This window comes from Athene cunicularia (genome assembly GCF_003259725.1).
Source record: "Athene cunicularia isolate RWA chromosome 5 unlocalized genomic scaffold, athCun1 chr5_part1, whole genome shotgun sequence".
NCBI lineage: Eukaryota > Metazoa > Chordata > Aves > Strigiformes > Strigidae > Athene > Athene cunicularia.
The window spans coordinates 25485465-25510594 of record NW_020799101.1 but is presented as its reverse complement, the minus strand read 5'-3'; the positions used below and the strand labels follow the sequence as shown (position 1 = coordinate 25510594).

General features: G+C 44.8%; 1 protein-coding gene across 1 annotated transcript; it reads right to left on the bottom strand.

The window, feature by feature from the left end:
* Nucleotides 1-301: 301 nt before the first annotated feature.
* On the bottom strand, nucleotides 302-24984 carry NEK9 (NIMA related kinase 9). The gene is made up of 22 exons (XM_026849550.1): nucleotides 24869-24984; nucleotides 23932-24109; nucleotides 20883-20938; nucleotides 19906-19976; nucleotides 17977-18082; nucleotides 15226-15357; nucleotides 14143-14253; nucleotides 13531-13595; nucleotides 12547-12597; nucleotides 11287-11479; nucleotides 9900-10044; nucleotides 8774-8974; nucleotides 8300-8346; nucleotides 7301-7456; nucleotides 6801-6909; nucleotides 6073-6234; nucleotides 5515-5685; nucleotides 5226-5285; nucleotides 4461-4651; nucleotides 4058-4222; nucleotides 3243-3455; nucleotides 302-2839 (listed from the first exon to the last, which is right to left on the bottom strand). The coding sequence occupies exons 1-22, from the start codon at nucleotides 24935-24937 to the stop codon at nucleotides 2717-2719; spliced, it is 2775 nt and encodes a 924-aa protein (XP_026705351.1). The 5' UTR covers nucleotides 24938-24984; the 3' UTR covers nucleotides 302-2716.
* Between the last annotated feature and the right edge of the window lie 146 nt (nucleotides 24985-25130).

Genomic DNA, 25130 nt, shown 5'->3' with positions numbered 1-25130 from the left:
AAACACGCACACAAAAGCCCCCTGACGTCACCAGGAGCAGATGCAGCAGCAAAAGAAAAGAGTTTTGTTGTTTGTTGGTTTGTTGTTTTGTTTTTTTTTTTTAATGAAGTGACACAGAACCCGACATTTTTCTTCCCATAGCAAAGAACCTGCAAGCTACTTGGCCCTCTTTCTATAGGCAAACCCCCCCCCCAAAAATCACACAACAGAATGCTGTGAAGCCAGCTGACTATATGCATATTTCCCCTTCCTCTCTTGGAAAGAAAAAAAAAACAAACAGAAGACTCTGAATACAGGAGAATGAGTTTAAACATTTATTTAAACAGAAACTCCAAACCACTACACCCTTTAACCTTTCAAAAAAAGACAATGACAAACTAGTTTTCAGCCAGAGTGTCAGAGCAGGCATAAGTTGTGTTCCACTATAACAACTCAGTAGCAATACTAGCAGAAGACCAACACATATGGAGCTAGCACTGCAAGAACGGGAGAAGTAAAAAGGGTTTGAAACTGCTCAAAGGCACTTCTGCCCACTTGCCCTTCCGTTTTCAGCCCAAGACAAAGGTGCTGGCTTTAAACTGCTTTTTTGGTTGCATAGCTGGCTGGTGTGAAATCTGTGGTCTGTAACAGGCACAACCTGGATAGCGTGAATCCTCTAAGGCACATATGAGATTGCAGAGCACAGGGTATCCTCTGTCAGGGACCCTAATCCTCCACTAGATCCAAGGGGAATCCAGTCTGTGCACCTAGCTTCCCAACTGCAGAGCATTGAGAGATGAGGATAGCAGTGCACTGCAGGAGAGCGACTCCCATCAGCTTGGTGCTTGCTTATTGGACATGGCTCAGGCTCAACTCTTTGCTCCTCAAAGGCACTGCCACAGCGTGACCAACTCAATCGTTTCCAACTGCAACAATCCTCAAGCCGGGACCCTAACCCGAGAGAAGTGGCTCCAATGCACAGGTGGAAAGGAGAGCAGAGTCACAAGGCAACCAAGTGGCATGGCCACACCAGGGTGCCTGACTCGCCGCCTCCCAGGAGGGCTGTCCTCCTAGCCTTCCTGCAGCAACGGTGGGTGGGCACACCAGTATGAGCCTTGCCCTGGACACTGCACTGGAGGGACTGCACTTGATTCAGCTCCAAGATACTAGCAATAGGCATCAAAGAAGTATTTAAGGAGCGTAAGTTACAAGCAGAATGGTTTGGCGTCCACCTCTAGAGACAAACAGGGAATGCTGGCTTCCCCAGAACAGTCTGTCAAAAGAAGTAGTCTAGCAGAGGCGACAGGATATCCAACTCCGCAAGACCTAAGGCAATTCTAGTGACAATGCCACTGACAGGGATGGTTTAAGCCTAATGAAAATCACAAACCCCCTCTCACAGCAAAGGTGAGAGGGACTCAGGACTCCTTTGAGGCTTCACGTAAGGCAGGGGAGGCTAGCTGCTCCCAGGGATCCTACCCATCCCAAAAGCTTAGTTCACAGTCAGTTTGCTAATAAATTTAAGGGAAATAAAATTAACCTCATTCTCTAACAGGAAATAAGGAAACCTTGAGCATCAGACCATGCCTATTCCCATCTCCAATTTTCTTGGGAAAGCCTCTTGCTTCTAGAAAGAAGGTGAATTCCAGACAGAGACTTGATCATTCATGGTCATTGGGGAAGGATGCATCCTGTGACCATGCCATTAATGACCTATTCTGGGTAAGAAACCACATTCCAGCTTCATCAAAACAGTGAGTGGAAAAACACTGATTCTTCCCACACCCACACAGAGTGTGACACCAGGGGCTGAGCAGAACAGAAGCCAAGCAGGGAACAGCTACGGGCTTATGCCAAGAAACCAGAAGCTCTGGCACCCAAACCAAGTTGAACAGCTGGAGAAAGAAACGGGTTACCTTAGTCTGAGGCCCAGACACTTGTTATCTGGATGGGAAGCAGGCAGTCTGAAACTGAGAACTAGAGATCCCACCTCCGACAGTCCCTACTACTGCTATTGGAAATGACACCTGATTCACTCATCTTGGTGCACTGCCTGGAAGTTGGAAAGCTCTAGGCACCCAGAATAAAGCCTTTAAACTCTGTCTATACAGGCCATTGGATGCAGCCATATGGCCAGAAGCTGTGCCTTGACGCCAGGGACATGCTGTCTACCATTATCTCCCTAACAGGAAGATCTCCACTGCCTCCAGAATGAGACGTTCTCTGCTCCCTCTGCCCCTGAGCAGAGGGGAGCAGCCTCACTGGCTGGGCCTTACCATGTGGTAGGGACAGGACCCTAGTCCTTCACCTCTCTGGAGCGAAGGTGGTGAGTCTTAGGGTTCAGCCAGCTTCAGTACAAAACACATCTCCTCTCATCTAGAGATGCAGTGATGAATACTGGGGTCCCAAAGGCAGCTCCCAGGAAGCAGTGAAACAATGAAAGGGCCACAAGCCACTACTGGAGCCATCGCCATAACGGGGCCGTTCTGCCTCACGTGCAGTATTGACAGAATAAGGTTCAAAGGAGCTGCTGCTGCTTCAACCACTGAGCTGGCCAAGAGCTCAGGGGCCCTTCCCCTCTCAAACTCACTCCTAGTTCATATCAAACGTACATGGGTGCTGCTCTGGAGCCTCCGGCCTCGCTCCTTGTCTGCGAGTGACCTGAAGCCAGGAAAGCCGCTCTCTGCATTCGGTTAGTGTGCTGTGAAGTTAGATGGATCCCAGTGGGCTCAGGAGACTAGAGGCTGGAGCGGCACGAGTCCGTTCCCAGGAGACACCAGGAATCTGAATCCAAGTCAGGTTTCGGATCCACTTCCATCTCCTCTTTGGCTGTCTGTGTTCCTTTGGAATGAATCTCCACCTGCCAAAACACAAAGCAGTTTATCCAAACAACTCTAGGACTAGCTGCAAAGAAACGAGGAGCTGCAAAAGGCAGTTTCTATTCTCCACAGCATATGGGACTCTCCCAATATCTGCCCATCCCTTCTTATCAGAAGAAATGAAGGGGAAACCCAGATCCCTCAAGGACTGGGCTGTCCTCACAGGAAACTGTCATCTTGGCTTCAATCCTGTTGCTACTACCAGAGCCTACATCAGTAGCTCGAACAAGAGTCAGGCAGCGTGCTTAGTCCCCCCATTCTGCTCCAAGAGAGACGTCTGTTAAGAGCTGCTTTCTTCTGCACAGCCTCCGCAATCTATGCAGGAGCCAGGATCAGGGCAGTGAGCCCTGAGCATGGATGTGTTCCCAGGTGATGCGTCCTCACCTGCTGTATTCCCTCCGTCCCTCTGCAGAACTGCTGGAGTTGGGCACTCAGACGAACAGTTTCCTGCTGCAGCTTCTTCTGATCATCCAGACACTGTAAAACCAGGCCTCGGAGGTGTGTCACCTCTACTTGCAGAGCACTGCACATGCAGCCTGCAACAGGAGACGCAGCCTTTCCTTCACCGCATGGCAAGGTTGGACTCAGGCAAGTAGGCTGCAGAGACATGGGGGGATGTCAGGCCAAGTTTGAGTGCAAGGCCAGGAGCTGTATATGCCACAAGAAGAAACCATGCACAGAAAGTATCACCCCAACCTGTTTCCCGACTTCCCAAACTTCTAGCAGCCCAGGTCAACAAGCTACTAGTCATTACTTCTTCAGTACAAAGCCACTAACTTCCTCCTTTTTCTGGGAAAACTCCTGGAATAAGGTAGTCTCACAGGTTGCAATTTCTCAGTGACTTCCTGTATCAGTTGTTCTTCCTATCTCACAGCAGTTTCTGCTTTCTAAATTTCTATCTCTGCTAGGCTCCTGGGTCTTAGGCTTCTCTTTTTTTTTTCCCCCCAACTCCATTAACCACATTTTTTCACAGAACTGATCTCATTATTTTCAATCTGACCAAGCCCCAGCTTTGTATTCTAGATTTCTGTGCATTGTTCTCTTTGCAGCATCATCTCTGATTACGAGCAGCCCTCTTTTCCACAACCAGATGAATTAGGCCAATCCAACACCCTCTTCTCAGTTCTCCCCATAATTCAAACTTTGCCATTTACAGTCCCCAAAAACTTTTGGCCAAGAATTCACTTGGATAACATTACCCATGGCTCCGTCTTGGGCTTGTTTAGTCCAACAGGTTCCTCAGAGGCCACTTTGAGTCCTTGAAGTTTCTGGTAAGGGAGAGTCTCCTTCTCGGGCTCTGAAGATGCCATGCTCAGAGGAAAGGGACTGTCAGGCATGGGGATGAATTCAGCATTCTCCAGCTCCTGGATACACAAAAGCAGCACGGTCAGGCCTGCCTGCCTGCCTTCCTGCAGCTGACTTCATCTCCTCAACCAATGCACTAACACCCTCTTGTGGTAAAAAAGGCAGCGAGGCCTAAAGGGGTCCCAGTGCAGCACAGCTCTGAGAACTTTTGAGAGAATCCCTTAAAGGCAGAAGGGGCCACTCACTTTTCCCCAGCCTAGATCCCCACTTTAAGGCATTTCTGGGATACCCCATTACCTTCCGCAGCCAGCCAGGGCAGGAGCTGCTGTCAGCACTGTTGCCTCCCTTAGCTTCTGTGGTGCTGATCCAGCCTCCCAGCTCACGATCTGCTTCCATGGTTCCCCGAAAGCCTCCGCTGGGATTGGGGGTCTCTGCTTCCTGTTCATTATCCTCTTCCTCTCCTCCTCCAGTTGTGCAGCTCTGAGCCACTGACAAACAAGAGTGAAAACTTTGTACTTTCCCTACCTCTGCTATTCCTGTTGCCAAACCCCAGCTGGAACAGAGAAGATGCAGAAATCTGGGCTGTATGGCCACGTGAGTGCACATGCTAGCAGCACCTCCCTCAACAACTTGTCTCTTAACACTCCCTGCAGGCCTCCCCAAAAGGCCTTGTGTGCAGTAGTCTTTTGCAGTTTCTTGGCCCCAGCCCTCCCACAGGTCCAAGAAACTGGACTCCATCTCTCCAGCAACTGCCCCATAGCCTCACTTCCCTTATCAACTCCCTTGAGTGAATTCCTCTCAGCTTTTACTTGTTTGGGAATTGAAGCTCCTCAACTACAAAGGCCTTGCTGCATTCATGTTCCTCCTCCTCCGTTTCAGTTCTCTCTTTCCCAGCTTTGGGCCATCCCTTCCCATTCACAGCACCAACCAGACTTCCTGCCTTTAAGCTCTTCTGTGAGGCCTTTCAAACACACAGAAACCACGCTGCAGGACCAAACAGCACCCACTCAAACTGACCACTGAATGGACTTAAACCACAGCTCCCCAGGGCAGGTTACTCACCAGTACCAATGGACAAGCCACTGCTGTTGGATCGGATTGTTTTAGAGTTCAACACCTTTTCTGCAAGGAGAGAACCATGCTTTCAGTTAGAGCGCCACATGGAAAGCAAGGCAACTCCTACAAAGGCACACAGCAAAGTCAGTGTTGCAGGTCTAGAGCTCAGAGAGGCCTGCCACGTTCGCCCCCAGAAACCTGGCCTGTTCCCAGGCAGGATTTATAGTCTAGGTCCTGGCAAACAATACAGCATCATAACTAAGATCCCACAGTTTCATCCTAAACTTACACTTACCAACAATGATGATGGTGTGCCAGCCACGGCACGACAGGTCTGGAACGTGATGCAACGATCCAAATATTGGCCGAGGCCACGAGGTACAAATATCAGAGCCATGAGCTCTCTCGGTCGATGTCATTGCCAGACGCCCATTCCCGCCATTACCCCAGGCAAAGATATGGTTGTCTGAGGAAAGAGAGATTCAGGAGACTCAATTCATTCACTCCCTCTTGGCCTGTAATTGCTACAAGGATCACAGCCTCTCTGCTGTAACTGCTATTCCAGAGTATCTAATCTACCAGCTACACATTGCCAGTGAGAGAACAAACTGATAACGAATCTTAGATTCATTCAGGCAGCCACCAAGCTGGCACTCTGCAGCCCCAAGGACAGCAAATGCTTGGTGTTGCACTGGGACAACTAACAGGAACAGAGAGCCCCAAACTAGGGGGATTTCTTTATTTTAGTGCAGCGCTGTGGGGTTGGTCTAGGAAATGATCAGTGGGAGCCAGATAACCACCCTGCAGATCTAGTTCAAAGGAACCCACCGCAAGTTTGGAAAGACCCACTCACCGTCAGTAGCAGCTATGGTGAATTCATCTCCACATGAAACCCTGATCACCTGCTTACCCCCCAAGGGGCCTCCCAGCAGGTTAATTCCCAGGTGCTTCTTATAGTCCCCCACACCAAGCTGTCCACACTTGTTGGAGCCGAAGGTCAGCAGGCGGCCTCGCTCTGAGAGGAGGAACGAGGAGACAGTCACAGCAAGGGCCCAACTCTGGAAGCAGCCATGCATGCAGAGAACGAGCAGTGACAGCCCATGACCAGGAAGGACTCTGCTAAGAAGCCAGCCAGACTGGAAGGGGACAGCACCAGCCAAGAGGAATGGCTTCAGCCTGGAAACACCTCCCCAGTTCCTTCTCCCTTTGCTCCCTTTTTCTGATGCTGGGGGCTGTGACTCCTCACAGCCCTCTGACTGGCATCACTTGGGTAAAGCCTAACTTGGCCATAAACAATTCCTCTGCTATCCCAGAGCATGATTCTTCCCTCAACATTTATTTCCTCCCCTTGAAAAAAAAAAAAAAACAAACCAAACCAAGGCTGACCCAGAAGCTGATGTTGCTGCTTTAGCTGGCCAGGAGGCAACACTGCTAAGTAACAGGAATCCTGGGTTCCTGGAGCAGGCATGGGCTCTGCTACCAAAAGCACAATCCTCAATATTAAGGGCCAGGCTGAAAGGGCAAAGCTGATGTAAAGTAATCCAGCAACTGGTATTCACTTCTTAAATATGTAGGGCTCACCATCAATGGAAGCTGTGTGTGTCTTCCCTGGAGAAATGGTACGGATCTTGTAGAAGGACAGCTGCTTGGCCAAAGTAAGGGAAGTGGCATATGGCACCTCACAGTATGTCTGAGAAAAGACATGCAGGTAAGCACAGAGAGAAAAATCACACATTCATCAGCTAAGACCTATTCAATCAGGTCTTGCAGACCACAACATTAATCTAGACAGTCCCAACACATGTATGGTAAAGAACTGCCAGAATCCATGTCACTGACTAAGTCATCCTGGAGAAGCTCACTATCCATTTCACTACCTCAGATCTGATGTAAGCCCTTAGGGCAGACAGAAAACTGAGCAACAAATTGCCTCTGCCCACAATCTCAGTATCCATTGTCTTGGATTTGAACTAACAAATTGGCATAAAGCTAATGTATGCTTTGTCATTGTCACAGGACCTCCACTTCCCCATATACTACTGAATGCTGGGAGCTGGAGCCAGGGACCCAAATGCACTTACATCATGGTTGATTATCCCTGATGTGCACTGATTCAGGCCCAGCTTGTTGAACTCGTTGAGTCCACATGCCAACACTTTGCCTGTCTGGGTGAGCAGGAAAGTCCCATCACAGCCACAGTGAACGGACACAATGTTTAAGGTCTTCGGAACATCCACCTACATGGAAGCAATATATCCCGGGAAAATCAAAATCCCAATATCTACTACACAGAAGCTGGCACAAGAAAAACATATGGGGTTAGAGCAGTGGTTCAGGTCATCTGGGCACTGACAATACCCAATGCAGTTATTTTGAATAAAGGTACAAGATTATCATAAAGTCTATAGCGTACTGAAGTTCCGGTCACCATGCAGAAATCCAAGGCATTCTAGACCTTGTGTGCAGGCACCAGTGAACCAGTACAGGAACCAGGAATGTGGTGCACAGGCATTCTTGGCCAGCTGGAGTCTACAAGCACCAGACCTAGTTAGGCGAGCAGGGCTAGGTCTGTGCGATACTGTGTGGTCACAGATATTTGGCTTCCAGGCACATCCTTTTCCATTTCTAAGCCTCAGTGGGTTAGATTACCTCAATTACCCCTAGCACTGTATTTCAAGAGGGTTTTAATTTCACTCATCTTTAACCCAATTATGTCAAATTCAAAGACTCCCAGTTGCTTGCACTGCTGCGAGTTTCCTCTACAGACCTGACGTATGCAATTTGGTGTTTCCTACTATTGATTTCTACAAAATTAAGTTTGCCATTTCCAGTTCCAGCCTGGAGGTCAGAGCAATGAAGTTCTAAATCATGATGCTGACTGGCTGGGGAGTGGCATGTCCCTCTGCCATGATCTCTATGGACAAATTAAGCAAAATAAAGTGAGGAAGTAAAGTTAAAACTCCCACAAACTCTATGATACTTCAGAAAAAGCACCTGAACATCAGACAGTTGATATTTCCGAACAGCAACTGATCTGGGTTTATGCCCATGCAGATTTTGAGAAGTAGTCACAGCCCTACCTTCTGAGGGGTGTAGTGATCTTCTTCTGAATCCAAGCCCAAGCGCCCTGCATCAGTGAAACACTGCTGTTAGAAATGGCCTCACAAGGTGCCTGCCCCTAAGAAATTGGATTGTCTCTCCATAGTCCCAAAGGAATCTCCCTACAGAACTAGAAACCTGCTCCCCTACATGCATCATTGCCTGCCAGTCCTCAAGGTAATCCAACCCCACTCACAGAACAACCGCCCTACCCACAGGGAAGGCAAGCAGCACCCTAGAGCTTTCCCAGAGTAAAGTGCCAAGGACTCGGTCCCCAGTTCCCCATTCTTAACAGGGAAAGAAATCCCCAAAGAAACAATGTTCTTGCCCCCAGGACATAACAGACAGACCTCACCCCAGGCCCTGCATTACCCACCTGCACCAAGCCACTTTCTGAAGCACACATGCCCCAGTGCCTTTAGGTTCCAGACTAAAAGTAGACACACTCTACCTACCATACTCCCCACAGCCCCACGTGTAAACTTCTCTGTTCCTGGTCAGCACCGCCACGTGGTTATCTCCACACGAGACCTGCTCCACAGGGTTGGTAAGAAAGAAATCCAGCTGCAGGGGCTCAAGCACTTCAGAGCCATAAGCCTTGTCAACGCCAATGCATCCATAATAGTCTGAGCCAAAGGCATACACCTGGCCCTCATCTGAAGGACACAAGGGAAGCTTGGTCAGCACACAGGGCTTGTATTGGGTTGCATGTTAATCTCTCAGGACACAGCCAGAGCAACTTCTTTTCACCCTCCTCTTTAGTGCAGAATGTCATCAGGAGAATATGGAGTCCTTTCTTTTTCACATTAAGATGGATGACCTTACACCACAACCTGCAGCTATTTCAGGCCACCAGTGTCAAAAAATCTTGGGTTGAACCCGACCCTTTCTTTAACAGAAACCCACAAATTGATCCTGTGGCTCTCTAAGTCACTCCTCCAGCACACTGAGCATCTGAGCTTATTTCTGTCAAACCTCTGCTTTTCCAGCACTAGCAAAATAATCTGGAAACTACCTTGTTGAAAATTATGTTTTCATGGGTAAAGCATGATTCAAATTCTTCTTTAACAGACAACACCACAGTTAACAAATCTATGAGCAGGGTTAGAACTAGAGACAGCTACCATGTCTCAAGCTTTCTGAATTAAATAGCAAATCTCAGATACACATCGTCTTTTATCACTGGGTGACTCTTTCCCCACACAGTCCAAAACCAGTTTCAAACATGTTTACATTCTTCAGACTCCATCTTTAATACAGACTGGTATGGAGGCAACACATGCACTGGTAAGAGCAGGGACTCTGCAACTCTGCACAGCCACAAGGAGTTGTGCTCAACACCCAGCTTCATCAACAAAAAGCATTCTTAGCAAAACACCCAGTCTTCTTGGGAGCCAGGATCTTTCTCTATTTGATAATGTTGATCTATCTCCACTACTGTATCTACTATCCTCAAAACTGAGGGGTAACATATGGGACTTTCTCCTCTGTGCACAAAGCTGCTCTGCTAATCTTATTGAGAAGGCAAATATCTCCACAGCACAGCGAAGTAAGGGACAGTGGTGCCCTTCCAGCTCTCACCTGTGATGCACACTGTGAAATCATCTCCACAGGACACCTGGCGAATGGCTTTTCCCTGAAGCTTCTCAACATGCTTTGGCTGTCGGTAGGAGGCTCTGTCTCCATGTCCCAGCTGCCCATGCAACTTGGTGCCCCCCTGCATATTCTGCAAGACAGAAACATCTGGTAAGATTACGTATGCATAACTCCAGAGATGGTGCCAGTAATTACAGCACCTCAAATGAACAACAGAAGACAGCAAAGAGCAAGAGAAAGTGTGTTAGCCACCTTAGGAAAGAGACTGCTACCTGCTACGTGGCATAACAGCAGGCAACATTCTAAATGGCAGCTCAAGCTATCAGGCAGTTACACACTAATGAGCGATCCAGTCTCAGGCCACCAGCTGGTGAGAAATCCCTGCTCCTCTCTCATCTGCCAGACTACAGAACCCGCTCCCTGCTGCGGGACTGAATTTCATCCTTCAGCTTTTTGACCTACTTTTCTAAATGCTAATGGCTGCAAAGAAACCCATAACATGAAACAAATGTCACTGAAGTGGCCAGACCTACCAGTTCTACAGGAAAAACAAAACAAATCTGAGTAGTGTTGAAGCTAAAACTAAAATATTACTAGTCAGCTGAAAGTTTTCAGTGGCCATTCTTGCAAGAACATCCAGCAAATGACTTCAACTTGATCTCCTCCCATTTGGATCACTTTCTTCTATCACCCACATATGCTTATTTTCTAATCTGTTTTAACAGATTCTGTATCATCAAGACAAAAGCCTGTGGAAGCCTGGAGATGCAGAATACCTCCACATCACTGACCATCTAAGCCTGAGAAAACTGGATTCAATTGTTTAAATGTGTTATACACCAACATTTTTTTTATTCACTTTAAACTATTGCAGGATTTCCACTCATGCTAAAAAGCAGAGTTGTTTAATATAATCTCTGGTTTCATCCAGAAGTTGCCCCACAGATGACATCTGTATTACAACAAGGTCACTCATCCCACCCATTCCGATCTCAGAAAACCTTTCTGAAAAAAGCCAACACAAAGCCAACAGAGCATCACAAAGCCTCCAGTGCATTTCCAGTACTCAGAAAAGGAAGGAAGAGATGTTTGACACAATGTCTGGGCCTACAAGTCCACCTACAGTCCTCAGGTGCAGAGCAAGTCTCCAATACCCCTCCTGTCATGATGGAAAACTCCTCTGAAAACCACACTTGCCTTCAGAAACTTGAGTCAGCCCCGAAGCAGATGGACTCACAGTGTCCACTGCAATCAGATTTCCCCTTTCCCAAGCTGCTTGCCCATCTGATTCTAACAGGCTTATGAATGGTCAGCGGTGGATTGGATGCTCCTTTCCCACCCTTACCCTCTTCCTGATTTTTCTCGCACTTACCACCCAGGTGTAGAGCTCCTTCTCCACTGTCACCACAGCAAAGTGAGTGTTACCAGCACACACCTGGCGTGCACTGCAGCCACTTTTGATGGCATCCAGCTTCTGGGGGGTGGACTTCCCACCCCCCCAGACATACACCTCACTAGTGCGTGAAGTCACCACTGCAATGGGAGCTTCATTCATGGTACTGGACCTGCACAAAACACACATGCTTTTAATAATGAGTTTGCATTCACTGTCATCACTCATTTTCCTACTGTTGTCTATCATTTTCCCCTTCATAACCATTCATGGTTTTTATTTTCACAAACTGTTCTTTTTATTGAGTGGTTGCGAGGCCTCAATTGCCTATAGACACTGAATAACAAACCTGTCCCAAAGCAGCAGAGAAAGTAGCCTCCAGGAAACATTTTAAAAAGCCTACAATCCAATTTGATGTCAAAGACCAGGCTTTCACTGAACGGCCATGGAGCTGTTCTAATTTGTGAAAAATGAAAGCCTTACAAATGGTCATGAAATCTCCCTCAAAATACAGAAGTATCCAAAAACTTCTAACTTTCCTCTCTCTTCTATTTAAATAACAGGCTTCCATCTGAGGGAAAAAAATATAACTCTTTGATGTAGGTAAACATCAATTCACAAGCAGATTGCAAAATGGAAGTTGTAATCAAACTGTTTGCAAGCAATTTATGAACTGGAACAACTTCACATAAAGTGCTCAGATAGTACTTCCAGGTTTATGAGGAACAAAAGGTCAAATTCTATGTGACAAATCAACAGAAACACAGCTATACGTGTCAAGGAAGCTATCTGCTTCACAGAGCAACCCTGCTTACAGGCTTGCTGGGGTCTGTAGAGAACCTCTGCATATATCCAGCTTTATGAAAGGTATTTATATTTATTTAATATTCGACATTCAGTCAGTCATATTCCTCCTGCTCAAGGGAATCTGTGTGAAAGCAGGATCTACATTACATCCTCAGATATGTAGACTGTAAAGATTACATCCTCAACAGGACAGATAGAGCTGTATGGGACCTGCTGAGTTAAGGCTCCAGCCATACATATAAGCAGGATATAGAAGGCAGAGTAAAACATGGGACAATAGCCATGTAACAACTATGTCCAATTCTTAGCATTTAGGGATCTTCTAAACTACACTATTCCATTAGGGTTGTCACAGACTAACTCTCAACAAAGTTCCTCTCTGGGGAGCTGTTCTTTCCAGACTTCCTTTCAAACACATGCCCAAATAATTACCTTGGTCGCTTATTTGGCCCATTAAGCAGTGTGACTTTCTCTTCCATCTCCCTGCCAAAGGAGAAAAAGCATTTTAGGAAACAGTAGTATCGCCCAAAGCAATTTACTGACAAGCGGCACACAGAGACTGCTTTCCCTTCCAATAGAATGCTGCTCCCTCTTGGAGGAAACGTGGCAGCTGTTTACCAGCTCACAGCAATACAGAGTAAGCAGGGCAGAAGTAATGTACCATATAGCTAACAAACTTCCTGGAGAGTCAAAGACAACAAACTACATATATACCAGAATGTGGCCAACCAATACCCATATTGCACAAGAATGACCTTAAATGGCTAAATATTATCAGGATTTTGGCTTTTACCAGTGCATACAACAAGACAAAACTCAAACTTTCCTGATCACCAAGTAATAGAACTTTGGTATGAAGGACTAAGTCTGCTGTCCCCAAACAGTCCAGAATTATGGTCCACCTTTCATAGAAAGACAGTGTTCAGGCTGATGGTCAAACTAAGCTAAAATGGAGCACTTTCAATGCAACTCTCTCCAGAAGAGGGAGGCAACAAAGGGAGAAAGCAAGGACCTCTATACTGCATGATATGTATATTTTGAAAGGCCTTTCCTAATGACCATAGGAGGATGTCTGTGACCCTTCGTTCACAGAGATTTGAAGAGCAGAAACCAGCATTCCTCAAAGGAGCCTCAGAAAAGGATGCCTCAAGGTTCTCAATACAACAGTTTCTAAGACAAAGGAAGCAGATTATCTTCTCACCATACACATGCACCAACGGAACATAAGATAAGAAAACAAGACAGCAAGAATGCACTTCTTTCCTAAAGAGGCAGTTATTGAAGTACACTCTATCTTCATGTCAGGCCAAATAAACTTAAGGACTTTGCCACAAAAGCATAAACACCACTAGTCTGCACAAACCCTCCTATACTCCTTGACACCTGTCCGGGTTTCAGGCAAGACCATCTGATTACCTCCTGCGTTTGCTGAGAAGGGGATGTTCAAGCAATTCATCTGCAGTGGGTCTCTTCTCTGGATCCTGAAAGTAGTGAGTAACAAGTCATTTTTTGGGAAGTGTTCATCATCTACAACAGAATCTTAGGCCAGAAGACCTCATTCAAGTCTGCATAGACCTCCTTCACTGATTCCCTTCAGAAGGGAAAAGAATTAATTCAAATATTTGAAATGAATAGGGATAAATGCCAGGGATGTGAAGGAGGACTTCCATGCTCTGAAACTATCAATACTAGGTTTGCTTTCCAGAAATTAAGTCACAGTCAGAGAGCCAGAACTTTAAGAGACTGTATGGAGAAGATGCTTCTACCTCCACAGCACAGCATTAGAAAATAATTGCTTCTGCCAGACCATTAAATAATTGTTGTCAGAGTAAACCCAGCACCCCTCCAGAGCCTGCAGGACTGAACAGCTTAAGAGAACGCTTTCAGAGGACTAGAGGAAGCCCAATCTTAGTGATGCCTCGGACATCACAGAAATTGCCCTGCGTCATGTCATTCCCCTTCACCCCCGAATTCCTGGTTTAGGCAGACGGGAAGGGATGTCTGAAAATTAAAAAGTATTTCACCAACCTGATCAAGGCAGGAATTCACCATCTGGATCAGCTCCCGGGAGTAAACAGTGGAATCAACCTCCATGGCACGATTTCCCTGTACAATCTTCACACAGAGGTTCAGGGGATTCTAGGCAGAAACCAGAAAACAGCTGTAAGGGAACTGAACTGGACAATGTGTCCAATGGGGAGAGATGCTACAGGCCATAATTGTTTTCTTCCTTCTCCTCTGATCAGGAAACATCATCCTCCTTCCCTGACTAGCAGGTTCTCCAGAAACATAGTAATAATTCCTGCAGAAATGGTACCTCTGATAGCTAGGACTTGATCGCAACACCCAGCTTTTCACCAAATTCCCTAACAATGAAGAGAGGATAGGTTTCTCTCTGCATGGAATCTCCTATGTAGCACATTGCCATTGAAACATTGCACTGCAGCAAAGTTACTGGGGACTCAGTAGCCATGATGAGAGGGCATCAGGAAAGGATGGTATTTTCACAGTGCCTCTTTAAGGATTACAAAATCTTGCACCATGGCAGCTAGCAGCTTTTCCCATCTCATGGCACAAGCTGGCAAGTCACATATGCCAGCCAACAATGCTCCCTTTCACCCTCTCCATGTCAGCTTGATCACACTTCTCTTGCATCCAAACTTTAAGAAAAGGTAACAGTATTAAATCCTATGAAATCCAAAGGCTGGAAGTTTTCACTACAGAATCCTGCACGAAAATTCACATCTAGTAATGCTGAAAAAACCAAAAAGACTACACAATCACAAACTTCCCCCTCACAGAGAAAAGGATTTTACATTCACAACCATGATACAAATCAGCCCAGCTTGTATTCTGCATCTGGTAAACCCAGGGCTGCAGACAAGGAGGATGGAGTTTGGCAGATGCCAGAGAGGAACCTGCAGTGCAGGGTAAGTAAAATCATGCAGACATTTTCTCTGGCTATAGTTGGCACTGCCAGGCCACTGTTTTCTTCATCAGTAGATTTAAACAATGAAAGAAAAACATGAGTTAATAAAGCTATGAGCCAAGTGCAAATCTCAGGGTGATTAAAAATAAGGTTACTCAGTCCATCCTGGTTTGCAGACTTACAGTAGCATCAAAGGTCCTCTTCAGAGTAAGCAGCTCAAAGATGACACAGCCTACGGCCCAAATATCTGATTTGAAGTTGTATTTCACACCCTGGCAGAGTTCTGGGGACATGTAATAGGGAGTTCCCACCAGCTAGGAAAAATAACATTTAAAAATCAGAAATGATCCATCTGCCTTCAATTCAGGAGCTCTGCATCCATCATGGTCACAGAGGCCCATAAGCACCAGAGCTAGACACAGCTCTGACACAGATGACACACCCCACCAACATTCTGGAGGAACAGCAATAAGCATATCTCTTTCCTTCTCATCCACAAGCCTGTGCTTGCATTTCTTCGAAGACCCTGGACACCTGTCTGCTCACATCCTGATGTGGTACGTACTTCGCAATAGAGCAGTAATCATGAGGGCACAGCAAGGACTTGCCCCTCTCTTAAATATACTACATTTAGATGTAATCAAGGGCTTATGTACTGACCAGGCATAGGAAACCCTCAAAGAGGTTGAAGGAAAAAGGATCTGGCAAAACTTCCAAACAGATGCCAGCCCATAGCTGTGGAGCCACTCTGTCTGATCACAAGGTACTGCCAGGACAAAGGCTACTCTGTCTCCAATGAAAGAGGGGTTACTTTTGGGTCAGTAAGTAGAAAGCTGGCATGAATCCCACCTGAAAGACTTCCACTTCAGAAGCAGGCTTTCCTGAACAATTGGTTTAAAACAAACACTCCCCACCACACACAAAATCCCAAACCCCAGCATTTAAATGCAGAAGCCCCCCCCAGCTACAACAGAAATAGTGCTGCAGCTCAGTCACAACAAGACACGGAAAAAACATGATAAAAGGTGCAAGAATAAAGCTTCTAGATGAAGGGAGCTTGTTCTCTAGCAAGGAACTAGACAGCAAAATAAAATGAAAAAGACAGAATTCAGACGAAGAGGAAATATTCATAGTTGCTCTCTTTTCAACTCTCTCAGCAAAGCTCTTAGGATTACAAAGCTTGCCTTTCATTAGGCTCTGCTTGTACACTAGATACCTCATGGGCACATTCAGAATCTGCCATCTCTCTGTCATTTCCCGTTACAGAGCGTGACAGCTACAGAGCTACACAAATCCTAGCCACGGGAAGGTTTAGAAGCCCATCTAGTTGGAGAATCACATGGAGAACTAGGATACTGCACCTAAAGGTCCTTTAAGCAAAGGATAGTGTAAGATTTCTGTAAGAAAGACACAGACATATTTATCTTACTTGGTAAATGGGAGAAAGAATGATAAAGACAGACATCAGCGTTTAGTAAGCAAGGTAAACTTTTTTTAAAAATTGTAATTTGACTGTTACAATCACAAATACTGACAATAACATGTTCTGCACTTGTTTCACAAAAAAATTCCTTCCAGACCACTGGCCATTAGGGCACAAATTGAGCAACTAGCTCAGAACACAGCCAGCATATACAGAATGAAATACAGTTGAAGGTATGTAGTTCAAAATTTCTCACAAGTGAGAAAGGAAAGAGAAAAGCTCACAGGTGTAGATGAAGACACACAACACAGGTAAATAGAAGCCTGGAAATTCACAGCACAGCCTGCACCTTCTCTGAAAGCCAGAAGGCCATGAAAAAGGGGATGAACCAGAAGTGGTTTTGCTGCAGCCCATCTTAGCAAGGGCTTTATGCAGTAACCTTCAGTTCTCACTTAGTGTGCAACTGTACAACAGCGCTCATGTTCTGGAAGGAGGTTGGCAAGTACTTATAACACATCCTAACAGAACACCAACAGCTTGCATTAAATCTAATAATATGGCAAGGGGCTGGCTTGCATCCCAAACAATAATAAAGGCCTTTAGCAGAAAGGAGCTCTAGATAATGTCTATCTTTCCAAGCCTAGTGCTCACCACAGAAATTAATGGGGCTGGGAAATCCAAGCTGAGCCTTTCAGGTACCTGCAATACAGCTTACCCTGTATCATAACTCTGGCTGAGAAACTGCCTTCTGAAAGGGTCTGAAATGAAGAAAGCCAAGCTTGACAGCCTTCTGGTAGAATTAATCTAGCCGACAAAACTTTTCCCCCTTCCAAAAGCATTACCAATAATCCGTCCACCTGGTTACCGTAAGAAGCACAAGTGCCTTTCTTGCTTCTTTGTAATTCAGTTCAGAGCCTGAGTATTAAAGAGTAAGGAAACATATCTATGGCACAGTGGCATGTCAGGCAAGCACATCCAAGCTATCTCAGATCCAGCTGAGTCAAAATGCCCCTGTTAGCACAGCAGCATGACCAAATGAATTTAACTTGATAAGCTGGGTTTAGCTAGTCCTGAGGGAGAACACTGTACTGATGTGACTATACTTCTGTCTCTGTACCTTTGTACAGCACTGCCTTAATATTACATAGGTTCACCTCTGGAAGTATCATGCCTAGGTACCAGGGAAAGAAGAGCAGTGCTCTCTAATACAGCTACACTGGCTCTGGCACAATTCCATGCCCACAGTGGCACTTATCTTTAGTCTACTGCTGCTTTGCAGAGACACAGACATCCAAAAGGTAACCTGGGAGCAAGGATAATTGCAGGCTGCAACACACCGGCAACTATGTCAATGTTAGTGAGGTAATGTTGAGAGAAATCAAGGGAAAAGGGAAAGGAAAACCACAAAAAACAAGCAGCAAGAACGTACAGCATCCCTGGTCTTCTGCAAGGCATGCAGAGATGAAAGAAAAACACACTCGGTTTGCACACAAAGAAGGCAGATACTCACAGTCTCAGCCATAGAGTACTCAGAGTTCAGCTTCTTTGCCAACCCATAGTCTCCCAATTTAATCAGGTTTGCCTTGGTTAGAAAGATATTTAATGTCTTTATATCTCTGAAAGGAGAAGAAACACAGACACTCAAATGTATTTCTGGATTTCACAGTTTTCCACACACTACTATACCTCCCCCCCAAAATGAGGTACTTGCTACTCTGCCAGCACTGTCTCACACACACAGAGCTCTTCAAAGGCAATCTGACCCCAAGTATTGGGGCAGTAACTGCAGTTAGTTTTATCACATCCCCACACAAGCACAACACAGTCTAAAAAGTTCAGGCTCCAGACACCTATGTAAAGGCCACAGATCAAAGTAGTTCACTTCTCCCTCTCAGTCTCTTCTCGTATGAAGGTCATTGAGCAGGTCTTATTTTTCCTGGTTTTATAAATAGACCCAAGCCAGGAGTCACTGAGCTCACTAAAAACATAAACGTATGCATGAATATGTATGTATGCAAATATAAACAAACACAGAGGGTATGAAACAGATGCCACTCTAGAACTTAAACATAACATCCCTCTACCTTATGGCTCAAGAACAACTCTTTGTAACAGGACTTACTATGCCCAGAAGATCAAAAGGCCACAAAAATGCTGAATTAGGAAACTCACTGAAAACACTTTCTCCCAGACAAAATCATTTTATGTCATTTCACAGATCAACATGAGGCCGTGAATAGAGAAGATGCCCCCACAATATGATATGCTTCCCGTGGCCAACACTTCATAACACCCCCTTTTCCTAACGTACCATTAACAACTTCCCAGTGCAGATCAGGACAACATCAAGTAAAGCAGCACTTTGCATTCATCCACTTGGGGCATCGCAAAGTCCTGGGTCACTCTGACAATGTCTGCAGCAAAAGGAAACCACTGCAAACATTTAAATAACTGTTCAATTCATTATTGTGGAACAATCTGGGGCCACATATCTTCCTATACTATGAACCCTGCCCCGAAGATGGGCAACAGAGGTGGCAAGCAGGAAATCACTGCAAAGCAGGACAGACACAACATCTACTTTAGGTCAAAAACTCAGGCACTACTTCATTGAGTATAGGGTACCAACCCTTCATTAGCAAGGCTTGCCAATTACCAAAGATTCAGAATGGCAGCAACCAGGATGCTATCCCACAGGAAACATCCTGACATATCTGTGCTCATTAGTTAGAGAATGATGTTGTACAGCACACAACCCAACCATGCCAGAAACAGCTGTCTACGTGTGCAGTACACCCCAGAACACCATGGCCTCCTTGAAGCACATAAGCCATGAAATTTATCCTTCCCAAACAGAAAAGGCCAACAGAAAAAGGCAATTAGCTACTCATTAAAAACTCAGAGTCAATGTCAAAATTACCACTATCAGTTAACAAGAGGCTGAAGAAATGAGATTCAGGCAAGTGCAGGACAAATCTTTGAACAGGTTATATTACAGCAATGCACCAAAGCAAAGTCTTCATCACTGTTAGCCTCCAGGAATTACAGAAGGATGTACATGTTAGTTTGAAGCTATTAATTGTGGAGTGGGTAGGAAGTACCTTTGGCCTGTGGTAACTGCTCTTCCTACCCACTTTAGCAAACATTACTTATGCGATTTGGCAATAAAAGGCCAATTTACTTCCTTCCTACAGGGATTAACTCTTTGTTCACAAAACTGCAACAAAGACAGCAATTCCATTTTCATATACAAAATTTCTTGCACATTTATCGCTTTCTAGCCCTTAACAGAAGGGGTACTTAACATGAAGGCAGTCCAGCTACACTTTGGAGAGAAGCTCAGTGCTTGCTTGCAAAATCAAAGGCTACTCAAAGGAGTTCTGCACTCAAATCCATGAACTGCACTGGTTATCTCAGCTTTACTTCATGCCATGCTTACCTGTGAAGAATTCCTGCTCGATGAATGCAGCTCACAGCTGATGCAATTTGAAAGAGATACCAAACCACCATCTGCAAAGGCAGGAGTAAAAACATTATGTGAAGCTCAAAAAAACCCCACAAAACCCCATATATCCCAGTCACACAGGGACGCAGCAAGAGGGCCTGAGCATACTATTTAGTTGCTCTTTCAGGAGTATGAAAATGTAGAATTTCCTGTTTTGGAAATCTCTGCAAAGATATTCCAAAAGGTAGATTGTTCTAGTGCCATTCATGGTGTCTGTCCTGACAACTATCACAGAATTCAATAAGTGAAAAGACTTAGGAATGACAGCTAATAACCATCTGGGAAAGACCTACGGTTGGGCTCTCTGGAATATGAACTGTGACCATGTAATATTCACCATAAGCCAGAAGGCCTTAAAAGTCATTATATAAGATAAATAAGTGTAATCATTAACCACCTCAGCATAAGGTAGAAGCAAACAGCAGAAAATAAGTGGAAAAAAAAATAAAGAAAAAGACAGAAAAAATAAAGAAAAAGGAACAAGAAAAAAACAAACTGTGACGAGACAGATTCAAGGTAATTACTCAGAAAAGAACCTACAAAGTGGTTAAGAAGGGAGAGGAATTGAATATCCCCTAGGAAGAAACACAGAAAGAGGTTTTAAAGTTAATGATCAGATGATAAGGTGATAAGACGGTAAGACTACCAATGTCAGTTGAGCGCTCTCTTTCATTATTTCTCCCTTGGAAGTTTATACTGCTTATAGACAGCCAAAAAAGAAAATAAAAAGTTCCTGATAGTCCATAAATGTTTGCAGTATTCAACAGGAGAGGAAGCATATCAGTCCCCAGATATACACAGAAATTCCCCACCAGTGCCACAGAAAAAATGTTGTATAAATACTCAGAAACCAGACAGATCCCCAGAACATTAGGCCAGCCCCACCACTCCCTCAAACCAGTCCAAATTACCTCTTCTTCAAATAACTTGTCTTTCTGCCGCAGAATCTTATCGTAGAGGTTCCCTCCTGTAATTATAAGTGAGTGAGAAAGACAAGAGAGGTTCATCTTAGTTAATGGCAGCAGTTACTCTGCTCAGGTACTACTGGGAATACTCAAATCTTCTAAGAGATCCGATGAATCAATACAGCTCTTCCTCAGCACTCTTCACTTAAACTGGACAGGCACTCACAAAATTAAGTTGCTCTTCCATCTAAGAACTTCACTGGCATATCTAGGCTTAAGCAGAGATGATTATTTTTTTATCACCACCATTTAGTACTCTCTGAAAAGTGAATCAGTAAGATAGGCTAGCAGTCCCTACTTTTTTTACCTGTAAGTGCTTCTTGGGATATGTAAACTTTTATAGTCTGTATATCAAATCATGTGAGATTGTCCTGCTCGGCATTTTATATATATATATAAACAATACATTAAAAAAAGGGAAAGCAAGCAATTTAAGTTCAGAGTAGTCCCTGAAAGGACAAGTTACTGCCTTTCCCCACTTACTGCCCAGCTCTGACCCACCTCTCCTTCATCTGCCCTGCCAAACACATTGATGCAGAATTCACAAACAGTTGGCAACAGCAGCACCACTAACAGAAGCCTGAAATCATCAGACTCTTCATGGCACATCACAATTTCAAGATGGCAGACTAAAAATCAAGGTGAGCTAGAAGAATCGATGCTATGGGCTGCAGGCACGGAGACTCCCTGTCAGATTAGCATCCTACCAGTAAACCCCAGATCTCTGATCACATCCTGCTGCTGTTACATTTCCCAATTATCATATATTATGTCCTAATAGTAACAGAACACCGGGCCCTTTCCCATTCCCACGGGCATGGTTCAAGAGAGCTTTCTGCTGTATGATTTCCATGGGCCCATCAAGTTGTACATGTCCAAAGCAGGTCGCAATGACTCCTGTGCCTCCTCGAGAGTCTTAGACTTCCACGTTAGGAAGATGTTTCTGATATTCTTACCAAGATTCCATTCCCTTAATTTCTTTTCATTCAGCCTTACTATAACCTCTTAGTATTTCTTTGCCTTACGTTTACATTTGCAAATTACCTACAAATCACTCTTCACTTTCACAATTTAACTGAAGTATTCACTTCTGCCTCTTCTCATGAACCTCTTTCCTAGTGATTCAGACTATGCAGGCTTTTAGTGAATTCTGTTCCTCATCTCCCACTTTTTGCCATATTTTTTGCAGTTCTTCTGAACCAAAGAGCAGTGTAACAGGTATTACATGGCCAAAATCCTACACAAGGAGACAAATTAGCTCTTGACTCGGATAACCAATACCACTATACACACATACTAAAACCAAATTACTTTCTTTTTCATTTCATCTAACCACATCTAACCTTCTGTCACCCTCTTCTCTCCTCAACAAATGTATTCGATAGGATTTCTTCCCAAATCTGTTTCAGATGTATTTACTGATGTTATCCACAATAAATCCAAGTCCTGTGGTACCACGATATACACACAGAACTACAGGCAAATAAATCAGTAACTTGTCTTCCTCCCCTGTAAAATGGAGACGATATTTACCCAAATTTGAAAGTCTTTCCTAGATCTCCAGAAGAAACATGTCAGCTAAAACAGTAAGAACTTTGGATTCTGAGGAGTGTCTGACAGAAACTAGTTCAGCTTTACTTTAAACAGTACTCACAATTTATCTTTTACACTAGAAAAAAAAAAAAAAAAAACTATTAACAAAGCCAATATCCGTAAGTCTAAATGAGATTTCCTCTTTCTCCCATCCCTAGTTCTGTACCACTCAGACACATTCAGGCAACACAGGCTATATACTCATCTCTCGATTATTGTCCCAAAAGTAAAACAAACAATTTAGGGACATCAACAAACATGTACAGACATCAGTACTATGCAGTTTCTCTCTATGCTCTCCAACAAATTTATAATGGCCCCAAGCATGCAGTCTTTTCAGGGCAGCTAAATAACTCACAGAGTACACCTAAAATAAATGGTGCATCAAGAGCAAACATTCCCCTACTCATGCACTGGACTCCACCCTGCATAAAAGCAAAAAGCAGAGAAGCAAAACCAGCTTTGGTCAACCTTTCAAAAATGCTTTGCGCAACTCTGTTGTGCTTCCCAATCTGTCTCAGTGAAAGCAATCTGTCTAAGATGAAAACAAGATGATAGCCTTTTTCATCAAAAAAAAAAAAGTTTCTGATGATGAGCCAAGGCTTAACACAACCCCCAAACACACAGAGGATACCTAGCCAGGGAAGCTGTCCCACCCATCCAAATAGGAACCACACTGCAATTCTAGGTAGGTATCCTGTTCCAGCAATATCAGCTGTACATGATATCCTCTTCCAGCTGTCTAAGAGCAGCTGCAACTCAGACCCTCAAATCAAATCCTTCTACCTCTCCAGCCCAGCTGGGACAGTTTCCCCTGCAAACTCCACACAATACCATCTCATCTACGCTTGTGTGGAATGTTAAGTTTTCTCTACCACCAGACAGACTGGATTGGGGATTTTTAATAGTAAACATAGAAGCTGATAGCATAAGGCAGGAAAAGTCCTGATTGCAGAGTGCCAGTAGACTTTTAAGCTTTGATTCATAATCACCAAATAGAGGGTTCTATTTAAGTGACACTACTGAAAAGCAGCCCCACTCTGTTCTGGCAGAGAGGCCTGAATATCCTCATGGTCTTTTCCAACCATCCTCATAAAAGAACACAGCAAGGTGCGTTAGAAGTGTACATTACCAATAACCCCCCTTCTTCCACTGCATCAGCTACTCAGAAGACTTGAGAAATCATCTACTGCCTGAACTCCCTGCACTAACTACTGGACTTCTTTCTTTGGCACCTGAGACACTGATCAATCAGAAGGGTTCTCAGGAGCTATGCAGCAGAATCCACCTTCGTTCCTCCGCTTCCCAGAGGACACCCCACAAATACTCCCTGCAGATGCTGCAGGAGGATGACTCAGCAACGTGGCAGCTGTCTGTTTGTAAGCAGGAGTGGGGATCTCACCGTTACAGTACTCCAGCTCGATCAGCAGCGTGGTGTTATCCATGAAGTGATTGTAGTACGCGATGATGTTCTCATGCTGCAAGAGGGCAAGGATAACAATTTCGTTCAAAGCATCACGACGCTCCTTTTCTGACAGCCGGGTCAGGTCCACCTCCTTCCACACTACAAGTGAGTCATCCTGAAACACAAAAACATCTTTTAATTAAAACCACACTAGTACGAAGAGAACATCATGTGCCTTTACAGCAGGAAATTAAAATTTCAGGAAAGGTAAAACGTTCCTGCCTCTTACAGATTTCAGACAAAGATTCTTCACAATAATAAGTTTTGAGGTTTTCTGTTTGGTGCTAGGAATAGCGATGGCCCAAAGCCGTCTTTCTAGCTGGCCAACACATGCTTTGGAAAAAAAAAAACCCAAACAAGCCACCACCAAAAAACCATACTACAAGATTTCCAGGGAAAAACACAGAGTTTGTTTTGTTTCAATAAAGACTAAACATATTCTGGTTCAATAAAGGGAGAACAGCGTATTTCCAATCCCTAACTGTAGGATACTATACAAGACTACAAGCCATTACAAACACCCAGGTATTCCTAAAATTAAAAAAAAAAAAAAAAAAAAGGCAAACAAGAACAAATTTAGTTTGCCCTTGTTAAGCCCACCCACATCGTCAGACAGACTGTAAGTGATCTGTTAAGTGAACAGTGTTCACTTACAACTGTTCAAGCAGTGACACCTCAGAGTGGCCTTCCCCCAGAAAAAAAACCTGAAGAACAGCCCTTGGGAACCAAGTCAAGCCTTTTCTTTACCAGCTGCTTAAAAGCACAACTAGGATCGAACTGGATGGGAGTAAACGACTTGGGAGCAACGGAAAGACTGGCTTTTCAGCCAGTTTCCCCTGATTATACTGAAATGCTGATCACGCGAGACAATTACCTGTATGAGATGCCCCCATGTCCTCTGTGACTGGAATAAAACATAGAAAAATGAGGAATCTATTAGCATGAGAAGAGCGTCCACATCTCCCTACAAAACTTTAGGGGACCGAGAGACTGGCGGCACACAAACGTGCCGAAACCCAAACCCTGCGCCCCTCGACGCCGAGGGCCGCAAGTCGTCCTTTCGCGCCGGGAGCTGTCACCCAGGGGGCTGCTATCTGTCAGTCAGTCACCCAGGGCGCTGTCTGTCAGCCTGTCAG